Source organism: Trichoderma aggressivum (assembly GCF_033847375.1).
Source record: "Trichoderma aggressivum f. europaeum strain CBS 100526 chromosome Unknown scaffold_030, whole genome shotgun sequence".
Taxonomy (NCBI): Eukaryota; Fungi; Ascomycota; class Sordariomycetes; order Hypocreales; family Hypocreaceae; genus Trichoderma; species Trichoderma aggressivum.
In genome coordinates this window covers 154,234-176,190 of record NW_026946396.1, presented here as the reverse complement: position 1 = coordinate 176,190, position 21,957 = coordinate 154,234, and the positions used below count along the sequence as shown (strand labels likewise).

At 51.5% G+C, this 21,957-nt stretch overlaps 7 protein-coding genes across 7 annotated transcripts; 3 read left to right on the top strand and 4 right to left on the bottom strand.

Moving 5' to 3' along the window:
- Window positions 1-505: 505 nt before the first annotated feature.
- Triagg1_7103 (uncharacterized protein) lies at window positions 506-858 on the top strand (the record flags this gene model as incomplete). The annotated part of the gene is made up of 3 exons (XM_062901802.1): window positions 506-524; window positions 589-737; window positions 811-858. 3 exons carry the CDS (start codon window positions 506-508, stop codon window positions 856-858), a joined length of 216 nt encoding a protein of 71 aa, XP_062753925.1.
- Window positions 859-1,049: 191 nt separating this feature from the next.
- Window positions 1,050-2,019, bottom strand: Triagg1_7102 (uncharacterized protein; the record flags this gene model as incomplete). Its single annotated transcript, XM_062901801.1, has 2 exons — window positions 1,050-1,543; window positions 1,635-2,019. The coding sequence occupies 2 exons, from the start codon at window positions 2,017-2,019 to the stop codon at window positions 1,050-1,052; spliced, it is 879 nt and encodes a 292-aa protein (XP_062753924.1).
- Window positions 2,020-3,876: 1,857 nt separating this feature from the next.
- Window positions 3,877-6,848, bottom strand: Triagg1_7101 (uncharacterized protein; the record flags this gene model as incomplete). Its single annotated transcript, XM_062901800.1, has 3 exons — window positions 3,877-3,918; window positions 4,034-5,182; window positions 5,373-6,848. 3 exons carry the CDS (start codon window positions 6,846-6,848, stop codon window positions 3,877-3,879), a joined length of 2,667 nt encoding a protein of 888 aa, XP_062753923.1.
- Window positions 6,849-7,477: 629 nt separating this feature from the next.
- Window positions 7,478-8,976, bottom strand: Triagg1_7100 (CAZyme family GH72; the record flags this gene model as incomplete). Its single annotated transcript, XM_062901799.1, has 3 exons — window positions 7,478-8,063; window positions 8,116-8,776; window positions 8,850-8,976. The coding sequence occupies 3 exons, from the start codon at window positions 8,974-8,976 to the stop codon at window positions 7,478-7,480; spliced, it is 1,374 nt and encodes a 457-aa protein (XP_062753922.1).
- Window positions 8,977-11,700: 2,724 nt separating this feature from the next.
- Triagg1_7099 (uncharacterized protein) lies at window positions 11,701-15,696 on the bottom strand (the record flags this gene model as incomplete). Its single annotated transcript, XM_062901798.1, has 4 exons — window positions 11,701-14,485; window positions 14,557-14,633; window positions 14,701-14,801; window positions 15,594-15,696. 4 exons carry the CDS (start codon window positions 15,694-15,696, stop codon window positions 11,701-11,703), a joined length of 3,066 nt encoding a protein of 1,021 aa, XP_062753921.1.
- Window positions 15,697-17,359: 1,663 nt separating this feature from the next.
- Triagg1_7098 (uncharacterized protein) lies at window positions 17,360-19,171 on the top strand (the record flags this gene model as incomplete). Its single annotated transcript, XM_062901797.1, has 1 exon — window positions 17,360-19,171. One exon carries the CDS (start codon window positions 17,360-17,362, stop codon window positions 19,169-19,171), a length of 1,812 nt encoding a protein of 603 aa, XP_062753920.1.
- Window positions 19,172-20,773: 1,602 nt separating this feature from the next.
- Window positions 20,774-21,761, top strand: Triagg1_7097 (uncharacterized protein; the record flags this gene model as incomplete). Its single annotated transcript, XM_062901794.1, has 3 exons — window positions 20,774-20,921; window positions 21,035-21,485; window positions 21,554-21,761. 3 exons carry the CDS (start codon window positions 20,774-20,776, stop codon window positions 21,759-21,761), a joined length of 807 nt encoding a protein of 268 aa, XP_062753919.1.
- Window positions 21,762-21,957: the final 196 nt, after the last annotated feature.

Sequence of the window (21,957 nt, the reverse complement as noted above, 5' to 3'; positions counted from 1 at the left end):
TTGGTGTCTGGGATGAAGATTATATTGCTGGTTACAGTCCAAAGTGCGGGGAGCGTGGACGGCAAAGTAATACCGAGGGGGTGGCATCTTGGGCGGGATTTGATGTGATTTGGAATACGAATTACGGGGATTGAAGACAAATGATTGTCCGCTTTGCTTCTACCATCATCCTTTGTTCAATAACGACACATCCATCTACTTATGTTATGGATTATCAAGTCTCTACTGTTATATCGAATTCGGCATCAACTCTCCACTCCTCAGTAATACCGGAGGCGCTGGCCCGGAACCGTCCAAGGTCCAGGTCCGCCCGCCCGCCTGCCGGACGCTAAAAGCCACGGACTGGAGCCCTGTAACTCAACGCCTGTGGCCCAAGTCGAACCTGAGGCAGTCTCTAAAATCCACCACTGGACTGAACATCATTAGGTACTCCAGCGCAGCCTTGCATCAGTTCACATCCACAAACCATCAATACCGACGGCCAAATCACCACCAATTGCCCATCATGCCCCGTGCCATTAGAGGTACGTTTACGCCCTCTCTCATTCCATTCACGAAACTCTCCATTCATCACTAACGCGCGCCTAGGCGTCCTGATCGAGTGCGATCCTTCCATCAAGTCCATCATCGTCAACATCGACAGCGTGAACCACGACTTTATCATCGAGGACCTAGACGAAGAGCGTGTCGTTGTCAAGGAAAACATGGTTCATCTTCTCAAACAGAAGCTCGAAGACGTACGTTAAAAAACACCTCTCGGTGCCCATTTCCTTGTCTTTGTTTGCTTTAGCTCACATTTTGTCTTTCCAGCGCCTCAAGGAGAATCTTCCCCCCGTCGACGAGTCCGGTTCCGAATAACTCACGCTTACCGAGTACCGACAAACCTCACGAGCATCACTTAGTCATATTAGAGCGCCGTTTTACCGATGTAAACTATTTAATTCACTAGACAAATTTGTGCATTACCAGGCAGTCTATCCTAGCCATTGTACATACCGCCACTACCTTACTATCCAAACAATGTTCCCATCCACAGTCGGCCGAACACCTTACAGCTTGGCAAACGTCGGCTTCTGCTTCTTCAACACACTCAATATCGCCGCAGGGAAATCTGCTCCCTGCAGCGCCACCGAATTCCACAGCTGTGTATACCGCAGAGTGTCCACAGTACTGTGATCCCTCGCGTGGTTCAGCAGCTCCTTGGTACCTTGCACGGCCACGGGGCTCTTCTCTGCGATATTAGCCGCAAGGTCAATGGCCACCTGTACCGTCTTCTCCTTGCTTTCGTGCACCTGGCTCACGAAACCCACGGCGAGGGCCTCCTGTGCAGAAAAGTCACGGGCCGTCAGGCACACGTCCTTGACCCACGACGTGGATCCCACGATCTTGGGGAGACGAGCAAGCGTGCCAATGTCAGCAGCGAGGCCGATGTCGACCTCTTTGACGGAAAAGCGGGTGTTGGAGGCGCAAATGCGGATATCGGCGGTGCAAGAAATGTCGATGGCGAGGCCAAGGGCGATGCCGTGCATGGCGGCAATGACGGCTATAGAATCACATGTTAGATAATATTTCCCAGATAGAATCAAGGAACAAGGTTCCTTCAAAAACAAAACAAGACACGAAAACAAACTTACGCTTCTCGCACTTCTCCATGGCCCCGATGGAACCCTGAAACCCCTCAATCTGCGCCCTGATGGCCTTGGCCTTCCTCGCCGGGTCCTTCTGGTCCGACATGAGCGTCGTGTCCTGCGACGCCGACTGCACGTCCAGGCCGGCCGTGAAAGCCTTGTCGCCCGCTCCGCTCAGCACGACGGTGCGCACGTCGGCGTCGGCGCTGAGCTGCTGGAAGACGCGCCCGAATTCGAGCCACATGGCCTCGGAGAAGGCGTTGAGCTTGTCCGGGCGCTGGATCTGCACGTGCGCCACGAAGGGCTTGGGGGAGGTGACGGTGAAGAACTTGTAGGCGGAGTAGGCGGCGAGGGGGGATCCTGCCCCGGATGATGATGATGACGAGGCCATCTTGAGAGTTTGATGTGGTTTGATGCTTGTGCTGACTGTGGATTGTTTGCCGGGTGAGATGGCAGATGAATGATCCAGAAGATGGTTCAATCGCGGGTATGAGATGAGTTTTGTAGATTAGGTGATTAGTAAACAGAATCAAGCCACATGCAGTCAGTCCCAATCCAGCTGGAGGTGAATTCAAGAGTTGGGAGGAATCGTGAAAGTTGTCGAAAGCATCTCGGCTTACCCAGAACCTTGGTAGAGCAGTGTGTCCTATCACAGCGATTCCAACCAAGCCGAGGCACAGCTCCAGAGTGGGGCCAGCGCCAATCGCCCAATCTGGGGAACGCGGCTTCTGATGATGAGATCCAAGCTTCGCTTTTGCCCATTACTCGCATCATCATTGTGTCGATTGCCTGTCTCTTTTCGCTACATAGAACAATGTTCTTGGAGGAATCCATGACCATCTCGTTCTTGCAACCTCCTGTCCCAACGCCTACTAAGCATCGTGGTGTTCTTTTGCCCCCTTAGTCATGGCTCAAGCACTTCTTTCCTGGAAATCATTACCGGGCCAAAAGCAGTGATTAGATCACTGACCAAAAGGTATTCGCTTGGTCGCCAATATTGGGTTGATCAGATCCCCTTCTCTTTCTTTTAGTGCTGCTCAAAGCAGAACCACTCGTCGCCGGCAAATTACCTTGAAGCGCTGGACCGATACCAGACGCCCCAACGCTTGTTGTCGTGCCTCCATGTCGAGTGGGAAGCTTGATCATAGCCACACTTCCCGATGCATTTACGGTTGCCAATATGGAATCAGTCATGGCCACAGTGACAATACTCTCGACCGCATACGAATACCCAGGCCTAAAGTGAAGTAGCACATAACAGTTCTTTTTCCCGTCCAGCAGAATCCATTCGCCTAGTCCAGTCTCGGGATCGTACGGGCGATAGTCGTAGGAGTAGCCAAGTCGTGGAGATGTCTGCCAGTGCTCCCATGAAGAGGTTTTATAGAAAACGGATTTAGTAGTGAGAATTCGGCCATTGACCGGGTCAAAAGATAGTAGTCGTGGATGATCACTGCCGTCAATAGCAAATCTCTGCAGGCAAGCGCCAGTAGTAACGTCAAATATTGGGTCGTGCGTCCTCTAATACAGGCCAAAATGGCCGAATCAGAAGAAAAAGATATTTGTACTTCACCAACAAAAACTGGAAGAGAATCTTGACCCGGATGGGAATTCCGGAGTACTTGAGAGGGCCTAATCACGACAACATCACTTGTATTCAAGTGCCAGATTCGCGCTTGGGCTTTCTCAGAACCCCAGGATGCTGCTACGTACGCAGAATTGAGGGAGACTGAAGGCCATCGATTATCAATTTGCTTCAGAGATTCATCGGGAAGGGCATATTCGTGTATGAGTTGACCGGAATCTATGCTCCAGATGTATATTTCACCGTTGGCGTCGCCAACTACCAGGATTTTTCCATCGCTTGAGAAGGCCATGGAGGAAAAGTATGCCTTGCTTTGGTATGCAAGTAAGCAAACAGGCTCTCCTGTGGTAACACGACATATATGGATGCCATAAGAGTCGTGACCGGTCATATAAGCCAGCAGTTGGGAATCTGGCGAGAAAACGAAATTTAATCCTATACGATCCCATTTGAGCACATGGATCAATCGGCAATCTCCACTCCAAACGTAAATTGCTTCATGATGCCTATTTCTTGAAGCCACAAACTTTGAGTCAGGTGATATGGTTATGCTGTCAAAGCTGTCATAATGGCGTATGGTTTGGCCGATATTGACAAACCAGGTCTGAACGTTACCACATTGTTGCAATACTAGAAGAAAGGACTTTGTCCAGTTCGGGGCAAATGCTATAGACCGAGCAATGACAGGAACTTTGGCAACGCATTCTCCTGTACCAATATGCCAGAGCTTGGTTTCAGCTGGCGAGCCTGTGGCCAGAATCGCCGAGTCAGGAGAGATAGCAAGACACTGCAAGATACCTGTATGGGGGTGCTGTGAACATACTTCAATGTAATGCAGTAGTTTCCATGTATGGGTGTCCCAGAGATGGAGTTCCCGTTTTGACACCATGGCGACTAGAACTTCGGAATTCGGCGAAAACCACACATGTTCGAGTCTTGAGGCTCCTGGATTGAAGCCGTTCCAAGTACCTCGAGTCTCTTCCTCCCTTGTGCGGTTGTCGAGATATCGAAGATATTGAACTATTGCACCTGTCTTTACACTGTGCACTCTAACGCCGTCGTCGTACGATACAGCCAGTAGCTGAATGTTTGGCGAAAAGGCCGCATGCATAGATGGTGCTTCGCCAGACTCAAATGAACTACCGCAACAAGTCGTCTTAGCATCCCAAATCTTTATTAAACCTGGTCCATCAGATGATTTTCGATGCCACGACGCTACCAATTCTCCCTTTGGGGATAAAGCGATAACTCTCTCTCTGAGAGGATCCAATGTCGTAATTGAAGTCACCTGTATTGAACCAAATTGCGGGCCAGGTCTCGGACATTTGAAATGCAGATATTGCTCTCCAACACAACATCTTTTGTCCAGGTTCCACATCTTTATGATGCCATCTTGAGAAGCGGATATGAATTCATTGGAGTTGGGAATGAAGGCAATCTTACTGCCCCAGCTTATCTTAAAAGTGTGTTCCAATGTTCCTGAGTCTACTCTCCAGAATCTTAGTTCCAGGATGGATCCATTGGCATTCATTCGGACGACAAGCCACGAGTCAGGAGAAGAAATCATCGACTGGGAAACATGTATTGTCTCAATATAAGCAAACGGATCCTCGGGAACGTTGAAAGCGCTCCGCACTCGTAAATTGGACTGGCCCTGTTGCACGTTTGCAAGAATAGGCGAAGGCCCAAATTTCTCATGTACAGTCCGCTGAAAAGTCGTTCGGATGCCACAGCTGCCTTGTTCAAAAGCCATGGCTGAAAAGTAGAGCTGTAACGGCCAATAAGCCACGGACTCCTTGGAATTTTCCACAAATCGATAAGCATCATCAGTGAATTGTCTGAGGCTTTGTATCTCACGCTCTCTCTGTAACTGTAGGGTTTGTGAAATCTCGCTCTCAATGCTTCCGCTGCCATGATAGCTCTCGATGAGGTCCTTGAGTTTCTGAAGAGCATCCCGAGGATTTATAGTGCCCTGGGTTCGGGCTATTTACCTGTGGATAAAAGCTGCGCATGAGGGATAAAGATTCAATCCAACAAAGGAACTTTTCCTTGAGAAAGCAATGAAGTCTTCCATCGTCTCCGAAATATTTTCTGTGTTCATATCCCCTAAATTCGTAGCCCGAGACTAGATGCTCAACCCAGAATACGCAGCAGTATCTTACAGCAGCCAAGGGATCAGAGTCGACGTCTTTCAAGGGAATATCGTCTATATGTTTTGCGGGGTCTTCCAAGCCATATATGTCATACTTGAGAACATTAGACATGGCATCCAACGAAGCTTCAAACATTTTGTGATGTTGATGTAGGATAGGGAAAATGCGATGAGCCGCATTGCCCACAACATAATCCTTCGCTGACTGGTGAATAAAGTAGACAGTATTATCTCGTATAGATAGAATAGATCCGCAAGTTTTCGCCATGTCTCGTACATCTCGTAGTTCGTATGTGGTTTTGAAGTGCCTACTATCTTTCCAATGAGAATTGATGAAAATAAGTAGCTCTCCAAGGTGCAGAGGCCTCTTAGCTGTGGCGACAATTGAAAGCAAGACTTGGCAGACTTCTTGACCATTCTTCCCCAGTTTCTCTGTTTGATCTAATATTAAACCATAAAGGCTCTCTAGATCTTTCGGTACCTCTTCCAACACATTTTCCACATCCCAGTGGTCTGTTTTATGCAGCTGTTCAACCACAAGTGCTACCCATAAAAAGGTGCCCTGGGATTTGCTTTCAAGTATGTCAAGTGCTCTTGCTTGAAGCTGTTCATCACCCTTCAAGGCTTCAATTTCGTGAATGTGGTGCCTGATATATGCATCAATAGACGTAGATATTCGTTCGGCATTCTGTTTCAATTCCAAGATGAGCTTTTGAGGAACCTGGTCGAGCATCTTTTCCATGTCTTTCTCATTCCGACTCGACAGCAGCCACTTGACATGACCGCTTGTTTTGATAATAAGGTTTAGAAGAAGTCTGCAGTCTTGTATACATTCGTCGAGGGCATCGACAATGCAGATGACATCAGTTAGCCCCGGATCATTGGTGATGGTCTCAAAGATATCGCATAGAATAACTAATGCGTTGGCTCCATCTAGCTGATCCTTGAGTTTATCCTCATAGCTTTCTCGAACGCGTGAGAGAAGTCTCGGGTGTCTCTTGAGCAGCGATTTGATCAATCCGCCGACAACAGCAGTGCCAGTGTTGATTCTGTAGTCCGCGGCTTGACAGAAGAAGTAGCTTAGATTTTCGCTTTGGGGGTTCTGTTCCAAGTCTTCAATGATGCCACAAAGCAGCATTGTCTTGCCTTTTCCAGGATCCCCTTTAATCCACAAAACACCACTCTCTTTTGCATGGCGCCATTCGTCGAACTGTTCATGTCTTAAAATCCAACTAAACGAATCCCATAAAAGTGGGCCCTTCAGCGTTAGAATACGTTGTTTGTCGTAGAAAGGATCCGTTTTGCTGATCTCGGGGAGAAACGACTTGTCCGCGTTTGATGTATCTGTGCCATCGGTGAGCCAATGCCTGATTGTAGGTGATATGGAGACCATACTGGTATGAACCGTAATTTGGGTGATATTGCCTTGGTTGATGGTCGCATTGCTTCCAAGAGTATTCCCTGAGAAATTCCGAGAGTTGTCCATTCTTTGTCGATAGATTTAGGAAGAGTTCAATGCAATGAGGCTTAAGATGCAGAGGGGAAGACGCAGCCTGACATTGCCAGTTTACGGCTCTCTGAGGTTGCGACAGCAGTACGTACCTTAGTAAGTACCTGTGATGTGATATCGTCCAATGAGGTTGAATAGGTACCTAGTAGTTGCCCATCTTATTCTCCGAGCCTCTCTGATTGCCACATACCGCCTAAGATCAGTGTAACAAGTACTAAAGTCTATGATCAGCTACACTCCGTCCATCACATTGACACTCAATCGAAAGCCACAAGGAATAAGAATTACAGTCTTTATCATAAGGACTTCACAACAACCGGAACACAAGTGACCAAAGATGATTAAGAAACAAAAAGACGATGCACGTATTAACAATGGCTCCAAAGCCTAAACTGTAAGATTATCATTCTTCCCGCCCCCTGTCTTGTCTCTCCAGAGCCAGACACTGTTGTTAGCCTTTACATTACCGCCATCCCGAATTCCATTTCTACCGTACACCAGGGCATCATAGTCTAATCGCCAGGTTGAAAAGGCCCCAAAGGCCCCGCCAATACCAAAAGAAGAGAGAACGTCATGCTGTTTCAAATCGATGAGGATTTACACCCTTAGAGAAGAAGGGTGCCGAACAGGGTGAAGGCCAAAGTCAAGCCAGACACGATGAATGGTGCCTTGTCCAGGGGAGTATGGGAGAAGGAGCCAGCAGCGCTGTCGGATTCCGTCTCGGAGGCAGACCCGGATGTGCTGGTAGGAGAAGCCGTACCGCCGGTTACACTAGCCGTTGCGGTACCGCTATCGGCAGCGTTCTGAGAACCATCGCCGCCAAGGCCAGGACCGTCACCAGCACCCTTCTTCATGAACTTGTTGGCAGCTTCAGGCATCTCGGGGATCAGGCTGGGGTCGACGTTCCAGGTAGAGTCCTTGGGCGGGCACTTGGCAGCGTGACTAGAGCTGGCAGCGCCGCCGGAACCGGTGGGGGTCGGGTTATCAGCCAAGGCACTCTTGAAAAGATTGTACTCGTCCGACTTGGAGATGGAGTCACCCTTGATAGTGACAATTCCATAGTCGTTGTCCTCCTTGGAGTATTCGTACATGATGCCACCAGAGTAGACTTCGCTCATCTGCGAGCTCATCAGGGCAGACAGCTCCTCAAACTTGCGAGGGCGGTTCTTGATACAGCCCCACTCGGACAAGCTGGGAAACATGTTAGCATTGTATGAAAGAGTAATAGGGGTGGTGCACATACAAGATAGGAATGCCGTAGTCGGTAAAATTCTTAACCTTTTGGTCCCAACCGGAGGTCTTGAAGTCGCTGTTGCACCAAGAGTAATCATTAAAGGCGAAGAAGTCGGATCGCTCATCATCACTGCCACAGTTCATGTACATGGCTGTCTGCATGCGGTTGGAGGAAACGTCGGCGGCAGAGTATCCAACGGGGACCTTGCGGAGTCCTCGAGAGTTGATGTAGTTCTTCATATCACGAGTGACAGCCTTGACGTAGGGAGCAGACTTGTCGGTTCCAGGCTCGTCGTTGATGACCTCGTTGCCCGAGAAGAAAGCCAGCGTGTTGTCATACTTGGCAAACATCTCAACAGTGGAAAAAACGCTCTGAAGATACATGGTGTTGTAGGAGGGACCGGGCTTAAGACGGTTGATGGAGTAGCCTGGGTTGTTGACGTCGAGAACCAAGTAGATGCCGGCATCGGCGAGGGCGTTCATGCACTCGTCGTGATCCTTGGAGTTGTCGACGGCGTAGACACGAATAGTGTTGACGCCGAGGTCCTGGAAGTTCTTGATATCTCGGAGGCAGGTCTTGGGGTCAGCGAGGGGATCCTCGTTGGCCGCAGCGCCACCGGGCTGGTAGTCAATACCACGGAGGTAGAAGCGCTTGCCATCAGCCCAGAAAGCTAGAGGAATTCGAGCATGTCAGCAGTGTATTCGGGTCGAATGAAGTAGATTGCAGTATGACGTTTTACTAACCATTTCCAGAGGCCGAAACAGCGGGCAGCGAGGCTCTCTTGGATGCAGGGCTGTTCTTTGATGGGGTGGGAGAAGCCATGACGGCGCCGAGGCCGGCAACGGCTGAAAGAAGAGCGAGTCCCTTCATGGTGACGCCAATCGCTGATGGATGAATGGTGAAATGGCACAAATGGATAAATCGCCGGCAGATGAGCGCAGGCAAAAGGTATGGATAGATGGATGAGCCTCTGTAAAGAGTGGAAGGGAGCTGGATCGAGTCGAGTCCGAGGATTATACGATAGATTGGCCAACGAAAAAGACGAAGAAGGAGGGAATGAAGAAAGAAGCGAAAAGACGCCGCAGTAACGAGAGAGCTGTGGGAAACGAGTGAAGAAAGAAGTTGGTTGGAAAGCTCTGGGCGGGAAGGAGAAGATGTTTCGGAAAGAAGAGGGAGGGAGGGAAGGGCAGGAAGAGAAAAGGGCAGCTGGAATGGAGGGCTAAATATTAATACCTCGAGCTGCCACGAAAGATAAAAACTACACCACAACACAACACCACAACCTGGCGTGACTTGACTTGATTTGATTGCTCTGCGTGACCCTGTCTGTGCCTGTGCCTGTGCCTGTACAATGGAGGCAAGGCCATTTCATTTAGCGCCCCCCCCCCCCCCCCCCCCGGAGCTGTCCATCACTCACTGATTGAGTCGGGGCACAAACATTCACCATGGATCCCATTGACCACAGCTTGCGAGGCGAGGCATCAAGCCGCCAGACGGGCCAAAGCTTCCAATGGCTGGCCCGCGAGTGTCGCACACGAGCCCACATGGAGACGATGATCCACAGACCGAACGCCACTACGACCTACGAAACCGCCAGCCAGCTCAAGTATGAAATGTAGGGAGAGAGACAAAGGAGGGCGAAGCTGCGAGGTTGGGATGGGCAGACAGTGTGAGACACTGCGCGGAGAGGCCCTTTGACCAAGTTTTTTTTTTTTTGTTAAACCTGCTCAAGTTACAGCCAGTGCAGATCAGCTTAAGCTCAGCTGAGTTCAAGCTGAACAAATTGTGCAGCTCATTCAGCAAAAGAAAAAGAACATGAACAAAAAAAAAAAACTCAATTGGATTAAAGCTGAAGCTACTCCGGGATGGAATTGTCCATGCAGAGGCGATGCCAAAGTCTATTCGCGATGCCACCTGCTGCTATCGCTCGTATTACCCAGAACCCGCAGCCAATTATCGTCCTCAGCCGACCAAAGATTCGGTTAACACGAGAGAAGAGGGCTGCGTCGATGCTGGGACGGGCATAGCCAAAAGGTACGCGTTTGCAGCCGGTGACATATACCGATCGTCATCGGTCCACCGTGCCCCTTGGCCTAGATTCTTGATTTCTTGTTCGTATGTTGTTTGTTTCTTTTAATAACCTCGACCTTTTTTTATTCCATGGACGCTCTATCCATCAATTGTTTCATCACGAGTCGCATTTCTTTACAATTATTACCGGGAGCCCGGCATCTGTTATTCATAGTCAACCAACTCACCACAATCAACACCAAATCCATCACAATCCAGAGTGGACCGTGACTCCATCTTGATAGGCCGCCGCTCTCGAAACTTGAAACTCGGTCGTCGTTTGTGGATGCGCCGAATAAAGCCTCCAAGGTTATTTGTTCCCGCACCACCCCTGCTCAAAGCCCCTCTCGCACGCACATGGAATCCACTCTCCACCGTCTGCTTCTCGAAGCCGTACGGCTTGGATCTCCAGCATGTCGCCGTGCATGACGAAAATAGATACGAGTACAGTATGATCAGTTGGCTCATTGATACGGTTACTAGGAGCATAAAATAGACCGCGGTTTCGTGCTGCATGCTAATGCAAGTAAATGCAATTGTTGCCATAAGGTTCTTATATCTATCTCCTCCCACCCATCAATACACTGAAAGAAGCAGTTCAATATCAAATACACCAAAAGGCTGCCCTGTCGGAGCATCTCCAACTTCCCTCCGCCTCGGCTTGCCTCTTTCGTCCTCACCTTGAAATTTAGAAACAAAATCAAGCCTCTGTCAAGATACGAGTACTAAATAAAAATCCCGGAAGGATCAAATCCCTTCCACCAAGCGCCACCTCACAGGGAATCTCCCTGCCCACAAAGATCCAAACCCACAAAAAACGTCTGATCTTCAGGGGCCATCACCATCTTTAGTGGTTTGGAACGAACGCTCGACACTTGTATCTGGCCATAGTCATCGCAGAAAGCTTGTTAATGCCGCCAAGCTTCGCCGGCTCTCTCCCCTTGTGCTTTTTCGAGACATTCCGAGGTGCGGAAATTTGAATCGGCGTGGCGATCTTGCTATGCTCGTCAGCTGCTTTCGCCTTGCGCCTTGATTTAATCTCCCATCGGATTCTCCTAGATAAAGTAGATGAAGCTTGGAATGTCACAAACGAGAAACCCCTGGCTATCATTTCCAAATACAAGAGCTCTTGCATTGCTAGATAACGCATACGGCATTGCTTGATGAAAATCTGGGAGATGGAAAGGAGAAGTTGTATTTGTTGCTTCGTGATCAAATCTTCAAGATGCAGATTATCATCTGCCAAGAACTTGACACGCACTCCGCCATTACATCACTCACCTTTAAACCATTCAGTCTCAGCATAACTAATCGTAGTCTCAGCAGAAAGTGCCAAAGTAGAAGTCATAATATTCATATTCACATTCATCACCCCTTCCGCCATCTATCCTTCCGATCCAGCAGTAAAAGAAGGGCTGAAGAGAAGAAGAAAAAGACAATTCATAATCTGTAGATAGCGTCAAACCGCTCTATCCGCCATTGTTTTTGTTACCCAACAAAGCCATAACACTGCCCGCAAAAGCTCTACTCCCCAGGCACGCTGAAAATCTCCTCAATGCCAGTCCAAGCACCCTTTGCACGTTCTTCCCAGTAGCTGTCTTTACCCGTCTTGATCCTCCACACTTCCTCTCCCTCTGGAGACTCCTCCGCCTTGACGAACCACCTTGGCTTGTACTGCTCGCCTCGCTCTTCCAAGACGCGGCGACGAGCTCGTTGTGCTTCCTCCAGTTTGACCTTCCAAATCTCGGCCTCGTCTAGATTGCCCTGCTCGGCGAGTCGCTGATCCTGACGCAATCTGCAGTCGGTTGGCGGCAGCTTGCCCTTCTCAATCTCCGTGATTTCGTTAAGCGAGGCTGCAAATGCCGTCATTCCATACGTCTGGACAGGATTGTCCACCATTTGGCCGACATGCCAAATCTCTTCGCCTCCTGATTTTCCAGCCGTCTTGAGCCCGTTAGTCCAGGTGCCGGCGAGTCCACTGCCCGTGTTGCCGCCATCTGGTCCAAACGTCTCCACATGGACATCTTCGGCTCTTCCACCAAACATGCCCTTGCTTCTAAACTCAACGGCCGCCTTGTGGCCGGTCGAGTCGTTGGTCACATTCATCGTCCCGACAGGCTCCACGTACTTCTCGCCCATGACCACGTTTCGCAAGAACATCGTGGCAATGTTCCACGAGTACAGCTCGTCAGATCCGTCCGACAGTCGCAGCACAACTCTTACACGACCATCAGTCGTAATCTCGGCACTTTTGCCCCAAAACTTCTGACCTGGGGCGGCAGATTGAGAGAGCGACCAACTGGCAGACTCAGCCTGCATAGCCAACTTGACAGGTCGATGCTGGACCTTCTCCACAAGCAAGCGGAAGCCGCCAGGGGTTTCCTTGTTCGAGCGGACCAATTCAAACGTCTCTCCCAGCAGAGGGTTAAACGGCTTGCGGATAGCTCGCTCCTTGGCACGACCACTGCTAAACTGTGAGACGGCAAAGGCGGTAACGTACAGCAGTCGCTCGGTTACCGATCCGCGCTTAGCAGCCTGGTCCAAAAGCTGCGCATATTCTAGCTGCTCTGCAATCTTCTGCAGCAGGGAGATGGGCTCGTTGGCGGAAACGGGCATGCTGATGGTGCTAAGATCTTTGCCAACATTCTTCCGAACAAACGCAATCAGGCTAGGGGGCAAAACCATCGCAGGCGGTATCCCGGTTCTTCGGTCAACTGCGACGTCAAGAGGCAGCGGAACAAGGCTCTTTGGTTTGGCTGGGAACAGTGAGTTCGCACCACCACTTTGCACCTCCTCCTCTTCGACGGACGAGATAGATGAGTTGTCATGCGAAGAGGCATCATCAGCGTCTGACTCGTGCGGCTCATCGTCGCTGGCATCAATCTTAACGACCCTTGTGGCATCTTCGGCATCAAAGAACTCATCTCCTGTAGAGGTCGTATCCAAGCTTAGGCGAGAGGCGGCATCAGCAGACTTGGGCACCGGTATCCGGCGTCGTTTGCTGTTGTTGATGAGAATGGTGAATTCACTGACAACGGAATCGAGATCGGCCAGCAAAGCCGCGCAATGATCCTGCAAAGACTTTTCTTCCTGGGTCGCACCTTTAGACCTGCGCTTGCTCACATCAGTGTGGTCTTCGATCGTCGCTGAATCCGGTCGCAGTGTCGGGGGGGTCGAGGCCGATACGGAGTTGCTGGACTTGCGTTTCCAGAACGACTTCTTCTCCGCCGCATCGCCACTTTCATCAATGGCACTCCCAGGCGGACCCAGGAGATGGTGCGATGACGAAGATGTCGGTCTCGGTAGCGCCGCAACCTCCTTAGTTAGACGGCGCAGCGCATCACGAGTTCCAACAACGCGGCTAACCAGAGTCTCGACCTGCTGCCATTCAACCTCTTCGTCACGGCCTCCATGGTGGCCAGCAAGGTTACCTTGCTGCAGAGTGCGGTTGTCAACCTGCAAACCAAGCTTTGGCTGCTGCGGCTGGTTTTCAAGGCCTCTCGCCAATTTGCTCGCCTTTTCAAGAGCTCGAGCCCAGTCTTGGAATTCCTTGTCGTTGGGCGCTTTGAGGTGCCATACTTCAGCGCCGGAATCTATGCTAATTTCTCTTCTCCTCTCATCGGCAGCGATGGCAGCCAAGCTCAAGGGAATTGCTCCACGAAGAGCAGAAGAATTCCTGTTGTAGTAATAAGACAGGGTGCAGGTGGAGTAATCGAGGGAAAAGAAGCGTCTAGCATAACCCTGTCCCTTCTTACGCCTCCTCTTTGAGAGTGTTCCAACATGGTAATTGGCCGGCATAGTTGCTTCGGATACAGTGCGCGCATGGCCCTTGCTCGGGTGGCTATGGAAGCTATCCACGGAGGCGGAGGGATCTCCCTCTCGGGTTGGCGGGCTGCCATGCATGCCCAAGCTGGTCTGGCTAGCATTCGGCATCTGCAGATTCGGGAGATGGTTGGCGCTCTGCGGAGCCGCACCGGTGGGATATGTCAGGACGACAAATGTGGCCGTCTTGGATGTTTGCTTGGAAAAGGTGTTGTCAAAGACCAGGCCATACATGCCCGTCTGCCCGAGGGGCACGTCGTAAGCCCCCATGGACACCTTGTCCGCCTCGCACTTCCCAAACCATTTTATCGATATAAAGCCCTTGCTGGAGAGGAGATCCTGCGCCGTGACATCTCTCTTGGCAAATCGGCTCGCTTTGCCCTCTGCAAGCTCTTGCGTTTGTGAGCTGTTGGAGTGGAAATCGTCGCCGGCCGTGGAGGAGAGACCCGTGGCACCGCTGCCGGGGTGTTTAACGATGCCGAAGTTTCTATGTGGGTTCGCGGTCAATTAGGATTCACAGCAGAGTGCATTCGACTCTCTGAAGCAGCAGCTACTCACATGGACTTTTTGTGTGGTTGTACGCTCCAGGAGAGGGTGTTCCCCTCCTCGACCTTGACCCAGCGGACAATGTAGGACTATGTGATTCCAGTCAGCCTTTTGCAGTTCGTTGCAGCCTCGGGAGGGAGGATCGAGAGGCCATACCCTGCTGTGGACCTCTAGTCTCTCTATGCCAGCCATTGCTCCCGAAATGTCTCCAGCAAAGGCTCCGGCGTCAGTTGTGTAGAAGATGGTCGCGAAACAGGCTGCGTTGTTTTAAAGCTCTTGTTCCATGGCAAAGCTCCCTGTATGTTCCAGATCTGCCGTCGGATTCGTCGGTTGGGGCTCAGACAAGGCAGAAGCGAGTTGACTGAGCAAATAAGTGAGATGGTTTGTGGCTGGGAAGCGTCTGTAAGGGTGAGGTTTGGGCGAGATGGAGCTGAAGCTCTGGACAGACCACGTTAACTGTCGGGCTCTCAACGTGTTTGGCTTAGCTGGGAGGTGCTGTCCGCCCACAAGGTTGTGGCTGGGGAGGTTTAGCAGCCGGGCGGGCGGGTTGTGCAGTGGCTGAGTTCCAGGGTCTAATCCCGCTCCCTCGCGCTGTTTTGTTCAGAGCAGAGTTCAGTAAGCCCGTTGGTGACACTCAAGTAATACAATATAGGCTGATGCGATTGGAAGGTTGGCCGCCGTCAGCATCCAAGACCTCGCTGGGCCTCTTCCCCTAATAAATGTCCCGCGACCAGAGTCCGGCCCTTTCGGCGGCTGGACTCGGACGGCGACACGCTGGGAAACGGACCAAGCGCGGCGATTTGAGGGATGGCGCAAGGCACGGCGGATGTATCCGAGCCGCCAGTTGGCAGTTGACCAATTTCGCGACCGGATTCACGGCCATTCTTTTTTCTTTGTCATCTGGAGATTGGAATAGTTTTTACCTTGGTCGTAGTAGGCTTATGGTGACCTCTGCGTCAGTGGCACCACCACGGCGTCGACGGGTACCGAGGCCAGACTCTAGGAGGCAAAGTCAGGCCGACTTCATCCACGGAGGTTGCTTAACCTACACTCCGACCGTGGAGAGACCAACAGGCCGGCAAGGCCGGAGCCTCGGATCGAGGACACGTGAGTGACAGCGGATGGGAGTTTGAAGGGTGGTGACTGAGCCATGTGTGATTTGTACCTATGTATGACGATAGTATATCCGGAGGTGGTCGGGTATTGCGGTGGCCAACAGCCATGGAGTACTATCGAGGTCCAGAACTGCCCTCCAAGCCATCAGACGAAGATAAATCGGATACACAAGAACTCCACGCGATCAAAGTGTGGGTATGAGGGCATTTGGAATTCTTCATGACCAAGGGACAACCCACCAAATTTACTTTTGCTTTGAGAGAAGAAGAAGAAGCCATAGCGACACTTGCACCGAGTGCCTCGAGTGCTACTGAGTGGTCATCACGAGCTGCCTTTACGCTCAACTTGCTGATAAACGGACAGCGCGGTTGCCAGCTGCCCCCGACCGGAGAATTTTCCATGGCCGCGCCATTCACCTGAAACCGATCATCTGTGCATTGCATTGCCTCACCTCTGCCAGATCGAGAACCTCGCATCTCCTGGTGATTCATCCGGCACATGGCTTCCACATTCTTCGTCTCCAGCTCCGGACTACCTATTGTTTGCAATCCCAGCCTTATCGATTAGCCCCGCCGCGACGGGTCTTTGTTCGGCGCCCGGCCCAAATACGAAGGATGCAGCGCTACCAACACCGCTGAAGCGCAGGGCCAGGGCCGCTAACTCGCCTCGAGCACAGGCGTCTGCACAGCGCTTCTCTGGAACAATTGGGGCCTCTCCACTACGCTGTGGCGCGGTGCTTGGCCCTTCTGCTAGGCCGGGCTGGTCGTGTGGCATCTGCAGGCTAAAACCAACGTCGGGTAATGATTCGATGCTTCTCCTTTTCCCCAGTGGGGAGTCCGAAATCGAATCGCATCACCCATGAATCGCTTGCCTCGCTAGCACCATTTTCTTTGTGCTTTCTCCTCGTCTCTCTTTTTCTTGACTGTTGTTTCGTGCCTTGCTTTTTCCTTTCTCCGCCATCTGCGAGCTGCCTGCTGGCGTCGACGTTCTCGTTTGGTCCCTCTCCTTTGCCAGCTCCTGCACGGCCCCTCGCCCGTCTCCATCGCCATGACCCTGGTCTGATTCCAAAGCCTCATCTTACAGCCAGCCGTCGAAAATCGAATAGGCCCGTTTGGGTCTCCAATTGCTTGGATACGGCGAGCACCCCGGTCCCTCTTACGCCTGAGCCTTCACGCGCGCATCTGTCTCTGCTACCCATTACTGTACACTCGCTTGGTCTCTACGCAGCACATCGCTAGAGAGCCACGACAGCGTCATGACGGGGACTTTGAGCAAGCGCCAGCAGGCGCGTAATGAGGCCATTCTCCAAGACCTGGTACATTCCGTCCCAGGCAATGACCAGTGCGCCGACTGTCACGCGCGAAATCCATGTATGCATCTACTGTCTCCGTTCGCACATCTCGTACAACCTCTTGCTAACCGCGACCTGTGTTACAGCTTGGGCATCATGGAGCGTACGATATCCTTTCCTCAACGACGCTGCGGTTCGAGATGATAGATACTGACCTGTGCAATTACAGCTGGGAGTCTTCCTGTGTATGCGCTGTGCTGCGATACATCGAAAACTAGGCACGCACATATCCAAAGTCAAGTCGCTAAGCATGGATGCATGGACGAATGAACAAGTTGACGTGAGCGAGCGCCGGCCCTTTGTACAAGGTTGTGAACATGGAAGACTTACCCGTTTGAGTCATAGAACATGCGAAAGGTCGGCAACACTACGTCGAACAAGATATATAACCCCGAGAATAAGGCGGCATCGGTGCCTATTGACGTGGATGAAGCAGACTCAGCCATGGAGAGGTTCATCCGGCAAAAATATATCAATACTGTCGCGGGCCAGGCTGGGAAGCTGAAAAAACCGCAGCTGGATGAAGGAACTCCACCACCGTTACCGCCCAAGAACTCCAAGTTCGGATTCAGATCGGCCTCGTCAATATTCCCACTGTCATCGCGAGCGAAAAAGGAGGCCAAGGCAGCCGCTGCGCAAGAGCTTGCGAATTCCAATTCTTCGGCCAACCATGGGAACCACGCAAACAAACAGTCCAAAGTCTTTGGAGCTTCTGTAGACTACGGCCAGGACGACACAGACAAGAAGCTGGCGAGACTACGAGACATGGGCTTCCAGGACGACCATCGAAATGCAACTATTCTAAAGGGAGTCAACGGCAACTTGGAACGTGCCGTCGAGGCGCTAGTTCGTCTTGGAGAAGGCGAGAGACACTCACCAGGGCCCGGCGCGGCTGCGGAACGGACGCTGCGAGCTTCAAGGTCGCTGACACCGGTAGGCTCGAATCCCGTGGGTCTCAACCTAGGTTTGAGCGTGACCCAAAAGGAAGCGACTCCAGAACGCCCAATCACAGCTTCAGCAGCCTCTACGAATCCGTTCGATATCTTTCCGCCTGCTCAGCCCCAGACGGCCCATTCCACCGGGACACTCCAAACCAACAATCCTTTCATAAACTCGACGAATCCCTATGGAACACCAGCACAACAGGCCAGCCTTGTCACCCAAGCATTCCAGAACATGTCCCTGTCTCCGGTAGCTCAACCTCTTTTCCCCCATCATACTGGTGGAGTCATCTCGACGCCCCATCAGTACGCGATGTACTCTCAGTCGCAAGCTCCTCCGTCAATGCCCCAACAATATCAGAGCCCGAGCTTCCATAATAGCATGACATACCCTCAACCTGCCGCGCAGCCCATTGCACCACAGCAGACGGGCTACAATCCATTCTTCACGCAGGCACCGGCCCAGTTTCAGCAGCAGGCACCTCAGCAGGCACCTCAACAAAGCCTATCGCTCAACACCAACCAGGCTGCGCCGTATGCGAACAATCCCTTTACGCGATCACCGACTAGGATATCGTCGCCTTCTCTCACCCAGATTCCAGAGCAGTCTCTGCCTACCATTTTCCAGGCCCCAACGCCACTGCAGCAGCACCTGACTGGGACGAATCCCTTTTTGAACAATGGCGTGCAGTACCCCCAGCAAGTGATGCAGCAGCAGCAACCTCAGTTTTATGGACAGCAGCAACAGCTACAGCAGCAACAGCTACAGCAGCAACAGCTACAGCAGCAACAGCTACATCAGCAACAACTACATCAGCAGCAGCAGCAGCAGCAGCAGCAGCAGCAGCAATTTTATCAGCCTCAACGTCAAGACAAGGCGTCTATCCTCGCGCTATACGGCCAGCAAGCAGCCCGCCCCACGGTCTCTGATCCCAACATACACGCACAAACGCCAACTATCCCAGAGGACAGACCAATGCCAATGCAGGTCATGCACTCTCCAGCGGCTCCGGCGCAGTCGCCTCTGAGCGCGACACAGCCACTTCCAGGAAATAACAACCCGTTCATGAAGAGCGGACCTCCAGCAGTAGCTCCAGACCCTTTTGCCACAGATCGCAAGATTAGCAGAGAAAGCATGAACCTAGGTATGGACATGGCATGGACGAATGGACGGCACAGCCCTGACGCCTTTGCAAGTCTCAGTGCGAGACACGGTTGAACAGTTGGAGGAGTTAGATGTTGGTTGTGATTGATTTTGGTTTTGCTTGCTTTGTCTTGATTCCTTTCCCCCCTTTTCTTTTACACCAGGCGCATATGCCAAAGCAGAGGGTTTGGCAAATTTGTTTATTATATATGCCCTGCGATGACTGGGCCTTCGAGGGTTATTAAAATCTATACCTGATAAGTCGTTTGGGTAGCGAGATGGATAAAGGGCCCATCTACCTAGGATGTAAGTAGTGGTCATAGCATACATGAATGTACATGGCAGACGGCCGGGAAGTCTGTAGATGTGAATACTTGTCTCTCTTGTCCTTGTTTGGTTCCAGTTACGGATCGAGGAGGGTAAAGTATAAGGGGTAGCCTTGGGGGTGAATGCGTTCGTGGTGCCTCACGGTGTCTCATTGTCACATCGTTAGCAAACACTGTTATTTTTGTCCATGACCACTTGAAGTTATTAGACTTGAGGTCTCCTGTAATAACCTCATACTACTTCACTTAACCATCAATATGATTGAACCCATATCGTCTAGACTGAATCAAGACATGAGGCGCACAGACGGTCATACTCGGAGACAATTGATGCTGTAGCAGCTGCACAGACACAAATGGAGTACATGGCAGTAAGGTGGTTTTGCGCCCCCTTTTCAGCATCCATGTACCTGCCTTGAAGCTAAGATGGTTTGGCTGAAAGCTACAGCTTCGCTCATGCGCCCGTACTAACTGGATAAGGTTCAGGTCACTCATCACCTAATGCACTACTAATTATCCAGAAGATTTGACATTGAGCCCGTAGTGACACTTTGAAGCCCATCAATGTTGTTGCACACGCCGTTGCCGAACATCAAATCAGCTCGCCCCCGAAATCCCACACCGTCAAACAGTGCAATCAAGCAGTGATCTCCATTGTACGAGGTCACGGCCTTGGCGAGAGAAAATTTCGTCATCAGCGCCGTTTGACAGCGGAAGCTCGGGGGCCGCAGACGGCGACAAACATCCGTCAAATGCTGGACAAAGGGTCGCACTGTGCCACCGCACGCAGCCGGTGCATCCCAAGACAGTGTCCACAGACGCCCGAGAGCTGTGAATCAGTCAGCCAACATGTGGGCTTGGCGGCCCGGATGATTGGCACCCTCAGCGCCTCCGTCTCCGCTGGCCACAGGCCCTGAAGCGCTGTAAGCGGCCTGCCAATGTCCCAACGTCCCGCCGAACGGCCTGGAAGCGTCCACCTGCAGTGGCTACATGTAGTCAGCAAGCCGCCAATGGTTAAAGCGCACCACTTTGCCGAATTTCCTGTGCTCCTCCGCTTTTTCCTTTTCCACCACCTGCACGCAATTATCCTGCAAAAAACCGCTTCGACCTCTGACCACCAGTTCAACGAGCCAGCATCGCGAAATCGACCCGATTACGTCGCCCGAGACTTGAACCAAACAAACGCACCGTCTTACATCTTTGATCAAGTCTGAATTGATCGCTCCGCTGCTCTGCACGACCCCTACCAGTCATTCGCCACCCGCAGTCGACCTAGCCCCAAGGCTCGGTATTTCCCATCTCTCTTTCAAGAAACAGATCTCCCAAGCGATCACCGTGGAATCCATCAGCAATGGCGCCAATGAGTAACCAAAGTATAAATTACAGTAGTAATTATGGCGAGGAGTTGACTGCCCGTGTCAACGTCCTTGCCTCATGCTACGTCGTTGACTCTGCCGCCAGCCTCAAGGGCCTCCACTACTGCACTACGGGGGTCACAGGTAAGCTTCTTTTCTTCTTCTTCCAATCTCCTCGTCTTAAAGTCGGCCTGTTCTAACCTTGTGTCTCTCGTTTCCCTAGGGGCGGAGTGGTATTCCTGAGGTCCCTTCCTCAGGCCTGCCTTCTCCTCCGTCAAGTCCCCCCCTCGCCGCATTAACCTCGTCCAACCAGCTCGCCCTTCTTCCTAAGCAGAAGAAGCGCGACATTCCAGGCAGACGCCTGGAGCGACGAGGGGGGGCAGCACTCATGATCAGGGAAGAATGTGAGAGATTCTTCTGTGAGACCATGAAGACCGTGTTCCTTGGTGAGAGGAACCCGTCTATCAATGGCTCCGGCTTTTCAGGTGCTTATTTACAATCGCCGCCACCCGACAACCACCTCGCGGATCCATTCAACCAGGGCCCGGACGCAGTTCCGGCTGGCTCGCGGATCGACGCCTGGATGGAAGTATGGGACTACGCCGGCGGATCGAGCTTCCGCGCCTTTGTGGTGGACGATGGAAGGGAGAAGTCCCTCTTCATCTTCTTCGACATTGAAGGCGTGCTCGGAAGAGACTTGAAAAAGGCGTAAGTTGCAACCTTTTATTCTGCTCAGCCGTGAGATTTGAATTTATCACTAACTTCCCTATCTATAGTCTTATGGCGCTCATCGAACTTGCTGATGGTCCCCTGGCCTGTAGCCAGATCGTCACATGTCTCGATCGCCGCCTGCCTGCAGAGAATGCTCGTGATTTGGTCAAGAGCCTTCAGTGGGTTGGGTTTGACATGGCCACGCTAGATCACTGGGCTGAAGACTTGGACGTGACTAGCAAGCAGTGGATTTTCATGGGCATGGAACTCTAGTCTTTTCTCTTGATTTTGCCTGCTTTTCTGCGCATTCGTTTTATTGGGGAACCAGCTTTACTTGTTAAGGAAAACCAGATTGATTTGTTGTCGGTCCTGGATCCGCCCGTTTGTTCTTTATGGCTCGAAAAAGCAAACAAATAGCATACCGGCGCTGGTCAGTGATTCTGCTTCTCTTGTTCTTTCGAAGCTAGCA